The following is a 15,783-nucleotide window of genomic DNA, read 5'->3' on the forward strand; positions in this document are numbered from 1 at the left end:
GTCCTTATAGGAGATTAAGTAATGGGAAAATTAATTGATGTGTAATATTAATTACTACTTATTAATGTTATTACTATTATGCAAAGAAAATACAAACATGTAATACTTTCGTACATACAAACAGTAACACTTTGAATAGTCTATAATATATAATAATTGAACAATACATTGACAACTTTTTAATATTTAGCAAATTTTTTAACTTTTATTTTACATAAAATTGCAAAGATTTACTTTTATTTGATACAGTTTCAATTGTGAAAGTTGTTTATTGTCCTGTTTAGAATATAACTGAGCCTTTAATTGTCCTTCATAAGGGATTTATAAAGCATAAATAGTCCTCACTTTAGATTAGGTCACAACTGGATGAAGTTAAGCTCATAAAGCATATACTAACATACAAAGTAACTATTATTACATACCTTAATATTAGGATATTTAAATGTTAATTTGAATAGTTTATTAATCGTGTACTTAAGCATTCTGAATGATCTTAAAAACACCAACTATTCTTAAATAACTGGTTTGTAAATAATGCAATACTTAAATTAGTAATACAAATGAATCATTAAAGTTAAAAAAAATACAATCATTGAGCACTTCATGTAGAGTTATGCTTAACAGAAAATAAATTAACTATTCGCTAATACTAAATAAATTTTTTATAGCGTGCAGCTATTATAAGTGTTACCAAGCAGACTAATAAATGTAGAATAGGGTATGAAAAATGGGTAACTTACCAGACATATCTTGAGAAAGCAAGCAGAATTTTTACGAAGAAAAATTGGCAATCCCTCAAGAGCTGCTCTTTCTCGATCGGTGACAATATCAGTGACCTAAAGAAAAGTCATTTACAAAGGGTGTTTTACAATCTTATTGTTTTGTAAGTAAAAATGTACTTAGTACATTTAAATGAGCATAGTATTTTATTCATGCTGTTGAAAAAACACATGGCTTTATTTTTAAAAAAGAATTTTGTGGTTTCCATACAATGGAATTTGATAATGGTTGTGTTGGCAAATTTAGAAAAATGTTTAGTTTCATGTGACAATTACTTTGAGTTAAAAACTACAGCTATTATTTTCTATTTTCCTCTTTGAATGTATTCATTTGAAATGGTCACTCAAAACAAGTGAAACATCTGTTATTTATCTTACTTCCATCTCACAATCAAAACACAACTTGACACAATTAAAATTAATGCAAAAGGGCTGGACAATTAAATTGTTGCAATTACGTTTTATTAGACTGTATTACCTGAGCATGAAATTCTTGACAGGACAAAATATGTTGCACATGTTAAAAACATCAGACGGGTGTATAAGAAAAAAAAAATCTTAATGAGTACCTGCTCATCCATCTTGTTTAAAGTTGTATCCATCTCTGGACCCATTGAATCCCTTCTTTTCTGTAGAGTTTCAGGAGAGGTGCTGTATATTTATCAAGTCACTTGATTAACTGTCTCAGGAGATCTACATTACAGATCTGAGAAAACTCTGTGCAGATCTACAATATACAAAAAAAACATACATATTAATATTTACACATTATATATATATATATATATATATATATATATATATATATATATATATATATATATATATATATATATATATATATATATATGTAAATGTAAATATTTAAATGTTCAAATGCTGAATACAGATGTATTTTGAATTACCTATAATAATAATGTTGTTTGTTATTTTTAGCATTATCATTACTACCTTGAATGAAACCAAAGCAATTGCAATATAGTGACTTACCTCTTCCTTAAAGTCCAGGTTATCTCTCTCTAATTTCTTCCTGGCTAAATCTCAACAACTTCTTTTGGGCAAAGAGAAAAGGTTTCTTGCATCTGCTGGTGAATGACCGTCAAATTTCACTGATGATAGCAAATCTCACCTCCTCAAGGAAATCTTGCATTGAATTATGTCATTGTCAATATTTCAGTCCTTTTGAGCAAAAAGAAAGAAAAATATATATTTAGCCCTTTATATTTTTTATGTAAATAAAAGCTAGCTGACTGTTAAAGCAAGTTGGTCTGAATATGATAGACATTTAGTCGAGCTAACAAATCAAGCAATGAATTACATGAAAATCACACGATTTTCACACAAATTACACAGTTAAACACGTCACCGTTTGTTCCACTGGCTCTGGTTCGAAGGGAAAAAAGGTTATGATGTGCGCAATGCTGACAGCAATCTAGATAAACAGGACATAATGTTATATTTGACTTGGATACCTGATCTGGTATGTTATATGATTCTCATTGTATTAATCGTGAGTTATTAAAGCAAATGACTCGATTGAAATCGCTATTTGTTTCAAATACATTCACTCTAAACTTTTATTGATGTAAATAGCCAAAACCAAGTGCACGAAACAAGTAACTCACGGCTAAATTATAACAAATAGTTCCGTATTAGGATACACGCGCACATCAAAGCCAACATATCAAATAATATAACGTTAGATGACAACAAAAAAAGACATACATACCTATGATTTAGCAGAAACGTCGTTGGCCTGCTCTTAACTAGGGATGGCTGACGTGAAACTGATGTTTTGACACAGTGTCGAGATCCCGAAGCGCAAGTGTTTCGAATCACTGCACCGAAGCATGATCCGAAGCACCCAAGTCACGTGACTAAAGTGTTTCGAAACACCTAGTCACGTGACTAAAGCGATTCAAAGCATCGATCAGCTTAGAAACGTTTCGAGACCTGGTGAATCCTAATTTGACTGCCAAGGTCTCCAAATTATCCCTGTCTCAAATGGCTCAGAGCAGTGTGGGTTTGCTTATTGATTCTATGCTTAGCATGATGTTTTGGGTTCGAATCCCGACTTCGAAATCATGGTTTTATGTATTTTAATCATGTTTCTGTTTTGTGTAGCCTAAATAGGATACAGCTACAGTTACGCCATCAATTTAGCATCATTTTTGTAACATTGTAAAACAATAATAAATATTTTTACAGGTTGGGTTTAGGGTTTGGGTAGACATTAATAAAATACAATAAATGGGAAATTTAATGAATAATATAAATAATTCTTGATAACTTCAGGCCACCGTTTTTGATCTAGCAACAACCCTGTTTTAAGACAAAAACAAGACATATTTATTCACAAATTGTTTATTCGGATATCAGACCAATGTTGAAACAAAACGATACAAGAGCAAAGCATTACCAACTGGTATTAAAGCATTTTAAAACAACTGCTACTGACTGGCTTCGAAACCTACTACTCCTGCATGGATGTCTGACACCTTAACCACTGTACTATGTTACTTGAAGGATTCCACTTTCACAAAGTGGGGTTTAATCCCTCAATTTGTTCAATCGTTCTTTGCTGAAGCTGTTTCAGTGCAATATATATAAAAAATGACCACTAAATGTCACTGTAGAGTGAGGTTTCGAAACGTTTCGAAGCTTCGACACATTTGCTTCGACTGTTTCAGTGTTTCAAGAAGCCTCGCTTTGCCCACCACTACTCTTAACCGCTCTATCACGGTCTCTCACATCATTAATACACTGGTAAAATAGATCGGGCAGCCAGATGGGTAGCACATCGCACAAAAACATGTATACAATTATATACAATCGATTATGAAAACGATTGACACGTAGCTCCGCAGAAAGAAAGATGGTTCGTTTTGTCGCGCGCACGTGTCAGGTACCCCCTGCAGTGAGCTATATAGTAAATTGCGCTTGCGCCAGAAGCTTATAAGGCGCATGCGCCAACAAGAAGAATTTTCAACGCAAAACTAAGAATTTTGTATTAGTTCAACGAAATATTTTAAGTTTTTCACATTGAAGCACCATATTTGTTGAACAAACTAACTATTATTTGTCAGCATTTCAAATGAAAATATTTAAATTCAGTTAACTTATTAATCTTTGTTCAGAGGACTTTTTGAAAGTTGGCGTTTTTACAGTGCAGCTATTCTTCCTATTTTAAAGTCATGCAGTGTGAAACCCTCTGTTGCTGATCCATCTTGCAGTGTAAACAAAGCAGCGATGAAATGCTACCCAGATAGTCATGCAGTGTGAAAACATCTATGACGTGACTAATTTGAAAATTGCGCAGTCTGAACTCAGCATAAGTCTACATATTATAATAAAAATGACAACATTATTAAGATTAAAAACAAATCATAATAATATTTTAAAATGCAAACTTAAGTAAAGCATGATTTAGGCAAAGAAATCGAATTGGAATATCATTTAACAAAATTGTCCTTTACAGTTGAAGTCAGAATAATCAAACCCCGTGAATTGTTAGCCCCCCTGTTTATTTTTTTCCCCAATTACTGTTTAATGGAGAGAAGATTTTTTTCAACACATTTCTAAACAATAGTTTTGATAACTCATTTGTAGTAACTGATTATTTTATCTTTGCCATGGTGACAGTAAATAATCTTTTTCAAGACACTTCTATACAGCTTAAAGTGACATTTAAAGGCTTAACTAGGTTCATTAGGCAAGTTTAGGGCAATTAGGCAAGTTATAGTATAACGATGGTTTGTTCTGTAAACTATCAAAAAATACAGCTTAAATGAGCAAATAATTTTGACCTTAAAAGGGTTTTTAAAAATTTTTTAAACAAATAAGACTTTCTTCTGAAGAAAGAATATTATCAGACATACTGGTAAAATGTCCTTCCTCTGTTATACATAATTTGGGAAATATTCAAAGAAGAAAAAACAATTCAAAGGGCGGCTAATAATTCTTACTTTAACTATAGTACAAACATAAAATGGAATCTATGAAGAGGTGGTAGTAAAGGAGGATGTTTACCTTATAAATATATTAAGTGTGGCAAGCAAGAAGAGTATTACCAGATACTGGTATAAGAATGACACCCCCTGTCCCTGGGGTGGTACCTTTACAAAAGGTACATATTTGTAACTAAAAGGGCCATATTAATAACTCAAGGGTACATATTGGTACCTTAAAAGTACAAAAGTGTTCCTCTCAAAATATGTATTAATATAGGTGCTGTTGTAGGTACTAACACTTTTGAGGTACGAATATGGACACTTTAAGTATAAAAGTGTACCTTTTGAAAAAGTACCACCCCAGTGACAGTGTATCTCTGGCTCTGGATGGCCAGTCCTCCACTACACCTTGGTCCTGCATTAATTTCAAAGTGCTACCCAGTACTAAAATAGCAGCTCTATTGACACATTCCTTTCAATAGACAACAAAAGGGTATGCGACTTCTAATGTAAATATCTATGTTTGTTTATTATTTCATGTGCAATACGGTAACATTTTATATTTTTAAATGTAAAATGTTCTGTTGTTAAATTTTAAAAAATTCTCTATAAAAATTAAGTAATAAAAAAAAAATAAAAGCTTAACCAAACTCTAAAGTTTGCATCTTTCTCACGATCGTTTATTTAACCCACAGACCCACTCTCTCACACACAAACCTCATCCTGCTGATTTTCTTTCTCACTCTCTTCTCATTTCATCCTTGACCAGCCAAGAATGGCATAAATGTTTGACGTTGCAATTTTTGACGTTGCAGCATCTCTCCTCATTCTCAGTTTCCGTCTCTGTTTTCCCATTGACAGGCATCCATATGACCATTTGCATCCAGGTGAAATAGGAATGCCTTGTTTACCATTTCAAAACCCTACGCACGCCTTCCCATAAATACATTTCCATCAGTCTCTCCTCAGATAAGACTTCTGGAGGCCTATCCTCATTTTTTTCTCCCTCTCTTTCTCCCTATCGCTGTGTGTCTCTCTCTCTTTTTCAGGTGAGGTGGTTTTTCACAATGCTTTCTATTCACGTCAAACACATTTCGAATACAGCTCAGATTTCCTCTACAAACCCACTGCAAGGACGCAGAGCTGTGCATGAAAAAGAGGAGGACCAGCTCTGCGATATTATCCCCCTTCTTTATTGTAAGCCTAAAAAACATGTCCACTAAGACAGCGTATGTACGCCAAACGTCAATATGCGACAAAACCACTTTGTTTCTATTATAGTTAAGTGAGCTGTCTACGTTAAATGCGCAGCCACTTTGTAACATGCCAGCTTTACTTCTATTTTTCATGTCCTGCACAGCCACTTCAGACTCTTTTTGTTTTGCTTGTCATTTTTTTGCTGCTGAAAGAAAATGATTTCATGTACAAACCAGAGCGCATGTGCAGTCACACAATTTATTGAAACAAATACAGATTCACTTTTAAAACGGGAATGTCTGGAATAGCATGGATCTATCTATCTATCTATCTATCTATCTATCTATCTATCTATCTATCTATCTATCTATCTATCTATCTATCTATCTATCTATCTATCTATCTATCTGTCTGTCTGTCTGTCTGTCTGTCTGTCTGTCTGTCTGTCTGTCTGTCTGTCTGTCTGTCTATCATCTGTCTATCTATCTGTGTCTGTCTGTCTGTCTGTCTATCTATCTATCTGTCTGTCTGTCTGTCTGTCTGTCTGTCTATCTGTCTGTCTATCTATCTATCTGTCTGTCTGTCTGTCTGTCTATCTATCTATCATCTGTCTATCTATCTAGCTATCTGTCTGTCTGTCTGTCTATCTATCTATCATCTGTCTATCTATCTATCTATCTATCTATCTATCTATCTATCTATCTATCTATCTATCTATCTATCTATCTATCTATCTATCTATCTATCTATCTATCTATCTATCTATCTGTCTGTCTGTCTGTCTGTCTGTCTGTCTGTCTGTCTGTCTGTCTGTCTGTCTGTCTATCATCTGTCTATCTATCTGTCTGTCATCCGTCTATCTGTATGTCTGTCTGTCTGTCTGTCTGTCTGCCTGCCTGTCTGCCTGTCTGTCTGTCTGTCTGTCTGTCTGTCTGTCTGTCTGTCTGTCTATCTATCTATCTATCTATCTATCTATCTATCTATCTATCTATCTATCTATCTATCTATCTATCTATCTGTCTGTGTCTGTCTGTCTATCTATCTATCTATCTATCTATCTATCTATCTATCTATCTATCTATCTATCTATCTATCTATCTATCTATCTATCTATCTATCTATATACATACACTCAGAAAAAAATACAAAAGCTGTCTCTGAAGTTTCCTTTTGTACTTTACTGGTGTATAATGCACTCTCAGAAAAAAAAACACACGGTGGTACAAATAATGTTCCTTGGGGAACAATTTTGTACCTTTGTAAAAATTGTACCTTTTATGGTACAGAAAAGGGCTCTTATGATACTGTTCTGTGCCTTTTATGGTACAACTGAAATTGAGGTACACAATTGTTCTCATATAAAAGTACAAAAGTGTTGAACAACTTCTTTTTTTTATTACATTATCTATGAAAATAAATATTACAGGAAAGGCAAAGTGATTTTATGAATAATTTTTATATTACAGTTTTTCTCCATTCGTTTGGTGCATTTCTTGAAACAGAAATTACATTCTCAAAATTCTAAGATCATTTGGCAAAACTGTGTTACAGTTTAGCACAACACTATAGCTCACTTGCAAAAACTCATATCTTTCCAAAAACAGTTGACTCATGCATCAAAACTAAATTCTGTCCCCATATAAAAAGTCATTGCCACAAAAATGGCAAATATTCTTCTCAATTGCTTTGGATTATTTCTTTAAACAGACATTTTCAACACTCTTGGTCCTTTTGCCAAAGTAATGTGGATGGTTCAGCACAACATCATAGTTCACCTGCAACAGCTCGTACCGTTCCCAAAACAGTTCACTTCTGTGTCAAAACTAAATTTCCTTCTCATTTAAACAGTCAGAGCCCCCCAAATGCTTTGTCCCTTTAGCATTGTGTAAGCACTGCAAGTCAAAATGTTTAGATGTTTTGTCACTATGGCAAAGAACCACTAAAATATCCCACATGTCCACCTTACAGTCTTATCCCAGTCCTTTATTGACAATGGTTACTGTACTGCTTTTGTCTAGCTAACAGAATACAATTGTGTATAGAACTGAAAAAAAAATAGGATTTTAGTTTAAGAGGAGCCTCCAAGGTTTGACGTCACACATTGCATAAGGAAATTGTAACCATTATCAGTCACACACAAAGTAATTTCCATACATCAGAATGAAACAAAACATACTGTAATATAAACACACAAACAAAAAAACATTGCAAATTATATGCAGCTTACTGTGCTGGTCATCTGACGTGTTAAATTCCTCCTTTGTTTGTCAAGTTCTAGTTTCACCTGACTTTGTTGATGTAATACAGTTTTTCTTGTTTGCTTTGACCTGGTTAAAGAAACTAGGGTAACACTTTAGAATAACTATCCGTTATAACTAGTTAATAGACGATTAATAAACTGTTAGTTAACAAGTTATAAATGACTTGTTAAACAAAAGTTAATAGTTTGTTAATTATTTACAACTGTACCTTATAGATGGCTAATAGATAACTCACAAGCCGTTAGTTGACAAGTTGTAAATGACTTCTTAACTGTATTTTAATTATTTATAACTATACCTAATAAATTAGTAATAGATCATGAACAAGCTGTTAGTAAATAACTTAATAAAGGCTTGTTAAGTATCAGTTAATAGTGTATATATGTTATTGGGACGTTATTCTAAAGTTGCAGCTATTCTTCATTTATTAACTGTTAGTAAATGAGGAATAGTTGCAACTTTAGAATAACACCCCAATAACATGCTTAAGCTAATAACTAACACTTAACTATTATATTTACTCACACTTTACAGATCAGTTGTTCACCCTATAATAACACCAGTGAAACTTTTTTATTAGACCACTGGTGTAATTTTAAATTTTTATTTATTTTGTTTTCATGTTTAGCACTTCATGGGTTTGTATTCTTGCATACTGCTGTACTGCCATGTCATGGTTCAGTATGTGTGTTTCTATACATTAAAGACAACTTTTAACATTTCATCTGTGGAGTTTCTTTGGTAAAACACAGCACACAGAAAAGCCTATAAGTGGAACAAGGTTTAGAATCAAACATTTTATATTTTAAATATTACATCAAATTTCTGTAGCTTGAACTTTTTTCCATCCATTTGCTGTTCTACAAGGATTCATTGGTATTAGTAGATGGTTAACAAACGATGAACAACTCTCGTCTGTAAAGTGTGAGTAAATATAATAGTTAAGTGTTAGTTATTAGCTTAAGCATGTTATTGGGACGTTATTCTAAAGTTGCAACTATTCCTCATTAACTAACAGTTAATAAATGAAAAATAGCTGCAACTTTAGAATAACGTCCCAATAACATATACACACCATAACTGATACTTAACAAGTCTTTATTAAGTAATTTACTAACAGCTTGTTCATGATCTCTTAAAAATTTATTAGGTATAGTTTTAAATCATTAAAATACAGTTAAGAAGTCATTTACAACTTGTCAACTAACGGCTTGTAAGTTATCCATTGCCCATCTATAAGGCACAGTTGTAAATAATTAACAAACTATTAACTTTTGTTTAACAAGTCATTTATAACTTGTTAACTAACAGTTTATTAATCGTCTATTAACTAGTTATAACGGATAGTTATTCTAAAGTGTTACCGAAACGAGATTCAACTTCATTTTCATTATCACTATCCCAGCAGAGCAAAAGACAGGTCTTGCAAATGTGTAAACCCTCTCATTGGATTGACACATTTTTCCCACCATTTTCCAAAACTCTAATTGTTTTAGCTATGGTAACCAAACAGAAACCATCTATTCCTAACAATTAGAAACTACCAAGATCAGTATGAATTCACTGAAGCACCGGTTTGACACTCTCACACAAATCTTCATTTACCAATCAGTCTGCAAACATTGAAAATGGTGGAAGGTCTGTGTTGTTCTGTGACAGCATGGATGGAGGAGGTCAATAGTGGCTATGTGCCATACTCCCAAAAGATTTGACTGTATATTGGTTTACATGCGTTTTCTCATATATTTACAGTATTTAATTACTTTTGTCGTTTTTTTTATTTATTATTTGTTTACAGCATTTCAGTTTTCAGCCACAGTTTGAAAAATGTCATGAATTCAAAATAAATTTAAATCAAAGCATTTGTAACGAAGTGGCTGACACAGAGGGATCAATTTGCAATGGTTTTATTAAACACAGTTTAATAAACAATAGCACACAGATGTTGTGCGTGCGCAAACTCACATCAAACACAGTAGTATGTATTCGTTGGGCTGGCGGCAGGTGATGAGTACCACGATGAGTATCAGGAATGAGTATGCAGGCATGGGTAAGAGGCAGGCTGCTAGTATCAGAGTCGGTAAGCAAGCTAGAGTTAGGGATGGCTGACGTGAAACTGACGTTTCGACACAGTGTCGAGATCCCGAAGCGCAAGTGTTTCGAAACACTGTACCGAAGCATGATCCGAAACACCCAGGTCACGTGACTAAAGTGTTTCGAAACACTTGGTCACGTGACAAAAGCGATTCAAAGCATCGATCATTTCAGAGGCGTTTCAAGACCCGGAGAATCTGCATTTCACTGGCATGATCTTTAATAAGTCTCCGTCTTGTATGGCCTAGTGGACCGTGCGTGTGCACTATGATATTGTATTTCAAATTTATTTTGGGTTCGACTCTCGACTATTACAAATACTCCAAAATCATGATTTTATGTATTTTAATCATGTTACTGTTTTATGGTGTAGCCTAGATAGGATACAGCTGCGGATACACCATCAATTTAGCATCATTTTTGTAACACTGTAAAACAATAATTCATATTTTTACAGTACTGTGATGGGTTTAGGTTTTGGATAGACGTTAATAAAATACAATGGGAAATTTAATTAATAATATAAATAATTATTGTTAACTTCTGGCCACAACTGTATCTGATCTAGTAACAACCCTGTTATATGAACAAAATACAAATTTATTTACAAATGTTTATTCGTATGTCAGAGCAATGTTGAACAAAACGATACAATAACAAAGCGTTACCAACTGGTAGTAAAGCATTTCAACACACTTGTGCCAGTCTGGATTCGAACCCATTATTCCCGCATGATAGTCACGTACTCTAACCGCTCGACTAAACCATCTGATGATTCAAGGCTAAAAAGTGGGGTTTGCTACATCAATTTGCTCAACTGTTCTTTGCTGAAGCTGTTTCAGTGAAATACAGATAAGATGACCACTAGGTGTCACCGTAGAGTGATGTTTCGAAACGTTTCGAAGCTTCGACACATTTGCTTCGATAGTTTCAGTGTTTCACGAAGCCTCGCTTTGCCCACCACTAGCTAGAGTTCAAAGGCTGGTGGCTAGGATCAAAGTCGGGATTCAGGCTGAAGTACAAGGTAGGCAGCAGGCTAGACTGGGTCAGTAAACGAAGTAGGATCACAATGGGAAAGCAGGCAAGGATGGGAACGCTCAGTAGTGTTAGCCGGGGCAGAACAAGACTTCGCAATGAGGCTGTGTGTGTGTGCTGCTTATAAGTGTGTGGAGAGTGATTACTGGATGCGCTTCAGGTGTGTCGGCAATCAGTGTAAGTGGATGACGTAATGTCAATAGTCCGGTGATGGTGACCTCTGCTGGTCAGCGAGGGGAATGACTGGGACCGAGTCGGTGACACCTCCACTCTTTCTGCAACAAGCTAGTCATTTATCTACCTAACTTAATCTTACTTATCAAACAAACCATTGATTCACTAGCTTCTCTGAATGGTATTAGAGTAGTAGAATATAGCCTAAGGTGGATATACAGTATAGAGTTTTGCAAAAAAAAAAAAAAAAAGTTATGTTATGTTATGTTATGTTATGTTGTGCACGTTCTGGCCAAATCTGACTCAGAATCATGTTGTGATTAATCAAACTTTGTATATACTATTCCATATACTAATGATGTATTGTTTTTTTAACCAATTTAAGATGTTTGACAATGTTAAGATAAATATGTTGCATTTTGGCTTGGTTTTTGACTTATTTATGAGCTATATATGGACATAAAGTTAAATAAAAATATCCTGGATTTAAAAATATATTGTGTCTAGCCTTCACTGAGCTCAAGTAATAGTTTAATATATAAACATTGTGACTTAACTTGACTGTTGATGTTTTAAATGATAATTTCAAATAGCCAACATTTCTCAAAATGAATATATCTCGTTTTGCTACGAATGTCTTCGAATATATTTCATATTTCTAAAGGTGCTGTTGTAATGCATACATAAAACAAAAATGTATTGAAAACATGAAGAAATGATTTGTAAACAAAACATGAAAAGACCAGACAACAGCTGAAATCTCCCAGCAGTTAGAAAACAAATCTGCTCCTTGTCAGTGTAAATTAGTGTAAAATAATATTAGCTGTAATTAATATCAATCCCAACACCTACATTAGCAGGATGATGAAAGAGGCGTCTTGAAGCTGTCATTATTAAATAAGGCTTTTATACAATTCAATAGTTCAGTTCCTTCTCCTCGTGTCTCCATATACAGTATATATTTAATATCTTTTACTCATTTGGGTTTATATTCAGCTTTTAAATTATGTATATTTTTAGTAGGGGATTGAAATGTTTTAAATCCACCAACTTTCAAAACACAATTATTTAATTTATTTATGTTTTTTTTTTTTAAAGATGGATAACTTTTAAATATATTTTAACCAATTAAATAGAGAATTTGGATACTGACTATTGTTAATAAATGAATATGTTTTTGTGTGTGTGTGTGTGTGTGTGTGTGTGTGTGTGTACTTTGGAGGTTTGGGGGTACTTTGGGGTCTTTTCTTTTTTATTTCTTTTGTATGGAACGGCAATCGTAGGCCTCATTAATCCACTAATAAGCAGAACAGTGTTCATGTATGAAGGAGAGATCTTGTCCACTAGAAGCTAGATAAATAGAACAGTAAAACTCCTTGTATTTTCTGTAGTCATTCAGCTAGTACCAAATGAAGAGTAACATCTGCTGGCCTTTAGGTAATGTTACTCTGTTCCCCCTGGTGTATGGAAATTATAATTAACTTTATATGAAAGCAAGCAGCTATAAAAGACAGAATCTGCTGGATCTGGAGCACACTAAAGGTAGTCATCTCATAAATGAACTGCATTTGACTGAAGGAGTGCTAGGGAATGATGGAGGTTCAGGTCCTGGGATGTTCGTCAGTAATGAAATTTATAAGATGGAAATGTGTGTGTGGGACGTCAAGAGCGCACTCTGGGCAGGCTTCGGTCAACTGTTTGTGTGCCTGTGTTTGATGTATAGCCCCTGCCACCATAGAATTGCCCGCAGTGCCTGCCGCAACTGATCATTGCATTAAATTGGCACTGGAAGCAAGGAGCAAAGACCCCTGGGAAATTAGCCAGCCACAATTCACCTTGACCCAATAGGCCACTCGTTCACTCTCACTCACACTGGTAAAATTGCGCACGAGCGTTAACGCGGGTTGTATGAACATGTCATATTTTCTGGCAAGGGTTGTGCTAATGTGTCCCTCTCTCTGTCCTCCAGGTTACCTGATGGTCAAGCCGATGGTGGTCCGGGAGCTGTGGGTAAATTACGTAACCTTGAAGAACAGCTGATAAGAGCTAAGGAGAAGATCAACTCTTATCGCAGTCTCCCTGCTGATGGTATGTAAATTGATACATATTTATCTAACTGAAGGGACATTGTAGAGTTTTGTTGTTGTGAAATTGGGATATAAAACTAACTAAACAATAGGGAATTTGTGTTGTATATTGATAAATAAATCTGAAAAAAAAATGAATTTTAATGTTTTAAGTGAAAAGGTAGAAAAAGAATGTATACTACTACTAAAAATAATAATGATAATAATAATAATTGTAGTAATAGTAATAATAATGGTTTTAGTAATAATAGTAATAATAAAAATAATAATCATTCATTCATTCTCTTGACGGCTTAGTCCCTTTATTAATCCGGGGTCGCCACGGCGGAATGAACAGCCAATTTATCCACCACGTTTTTACGCAGCAGATGCCCTTCCAGCCGCAACCCATCTCTGGGAAACATCCACAAACACTCATTCACACTCATACACTACAGACAATTTTAGCCTACCCAATTCACCTGTACTGAATGTCTTTTGACTGTGGGGGAAAACGGAGCACCCGGAGGAAACCCACGCGAACGCAGGGAGAACATGCAAACTTCACACAGAAACACCAACTGACCCAGAAGAGGCTCAAACCAGCGACCTTCTTGCTATGAGACGACAGCACTACCTACTGCGCCACTGCATCGCCCAATAATAATAATAATAATAACAACAACATCATTGATAATAACAATAATAATAATAATTGTTGTAGTAGTTATAATAATAATACTCTTATTATTCAAAAAAGGTAATGATTCGCACTCAAGTAATTTCTTTGTCATTTTTTTTTTTTCTTACATTCTATGGGTGATTACCCGATTATTCGGCACACTGCCTTTCTCAGGGTAAAACTTAATGAGTTTGATGGAGGGTTTTTTTGCGGTGCAGTCTTTGGTGTACAGGGAGAAGAGCAGTGGGGAGAGAACACATCCCTGGGGGGCACCAGTGCTGATGGTGCGGCTGTCGGATGTGATTTTGCCCATTCTGACTAGCTGTTGTCTGTCAGAAAGCTGGTGATCCATTGACAGACAGAGCTAGGCAAAGGGAGCTGGGTCAGTTTGTATTTGAGCAGTGATGGAACAATGGTGTTAAAGGCAAAACTGAAGTCCACGAAGAGAATCCTTGCGTAGTTCCCTGGTTTGTCCAGATGTTGTAGGGTATAATGCAGTCCCATGTTGACTGCATCATCCACAGACCGGTTTGCTCTATAGGCAAACTGTAGGGGGTCCAGCAAGGGTCCAGTGATGTCCTTCAGATATGCCAGCACTAGTCTTTCGATTGACTTCATGGCTACAGATGTTAAGGCAATAATAACTTGTAATATATTAATAATAATAAAAACTTTTATAATAATAACTTGTAATAATGATAACAACTTTAATAATAATAATTAAAAATATTAATAATTAAAAATAATAATAATAATGGTTAAAAATAGTTAATAAGATAATAATAGTTTTAAAATAATATTAATAATAATAACAACTCATAGTAATAATAATTATAGTTATAATAATATTTAAAAAACAATAACAGTTATTTTAATAATAATAATAATAATTGTAATAATAATAATAATAATAATAATAATAATAATAATAATAATAATAATTATTATTATTATTATTATAGTAATAATAATTATAATTATAATTTTCCCAGTGATGGTAAGGGCATCCGCTTCTTAAAACATGTGCTGGATAAGTTGGTGGTTCATTCCGCTGTGGTGACCCCTGATTAATAAAGGGACTAAGACAAAAAGAATATGAATGAATGAATAAATGAATATAATAGTAATAATAATAATAATAATAATAATAATAATTGTTTTGTAATAATAAAAATATAATAGTGATAATAATGTTGATGATGATCAAAATGATGATAATAATACTAATAATAATAATAATTATTATTATTATTATTATAAATTATTTATAATTATAATAATAAAATTGAGTAACTTAAAAAATATAACTGAATTATTTATTATTTAATATTATTAAATATATTTACTTTTATTATTTATTTTTACTATTAGAAAATATATTTTAATTTTATTTGTTCAAATATAAAACCAATAACTCATCCAGTCCAAACCACAATTCTTGAAGAAACCTTTTCCATATTTAGCTTTTTATCCCTTTGGGCATGTTTCTAAACATGCCCAAAGGGAGGTTTTGTCAGATTTAATAAACCTCTGGCTATCCTGAAA

General features: G+C 33.7%; 1 protein-coding gene and 1 long non-coding RNA gene across 3 annotated transcripts in view; one reads left to right on the forward strand and one right to left on the reverse strand.

Annotated features, from left to right (window-relative positions):
* Nucleotides 1-15,783, forward strand: part of fut8a (fucosyltransferase 8a (alpha (1,6) fucosyltransferase)) — a 174,856-nt gene that overhangs the window by 123,189 nt on the left and 35,884 nt on the right. For both annotated transcript variants that reach the window (XM_087289657.1, NM_001361235.2), the window contains 1 exon segment: nt 13,460-13,578. In XM_087289657.1, coding sequence (XP_087145783.1) covers nt 13,460-13,578 — 119 coding nt within the window.
* On the reverse strand, nt 729-2,608 carry LOC148679561 (uncharacterized). Its single transcript, XR_015945089.1, has 4 exons — nt 2,509-2,608; nt 1,770-1,958; nt 1,349-1,506; nt 729-836 (listed from the first exon to the last, which is right to left on the reverse strand). It is a non-coding gene; the product is annotated as an uncharacterized LOC148679561 (long non-coding RNA).

This window comes from Danio rerio, chromosome 17, assembly GCF_052040795.2.
Source record: "Danio rerio strain M-AB ecotype USA chromosome 17, GRCz13ab, whole genome shotgun sequence".
Classification (NCBI taxonomy): domain Eukaryota; kingdom Metazoa; phylum Chordata; class Actinopteri; order Cypriniformes; family Danionidae; genus Danio; species Danio rerio.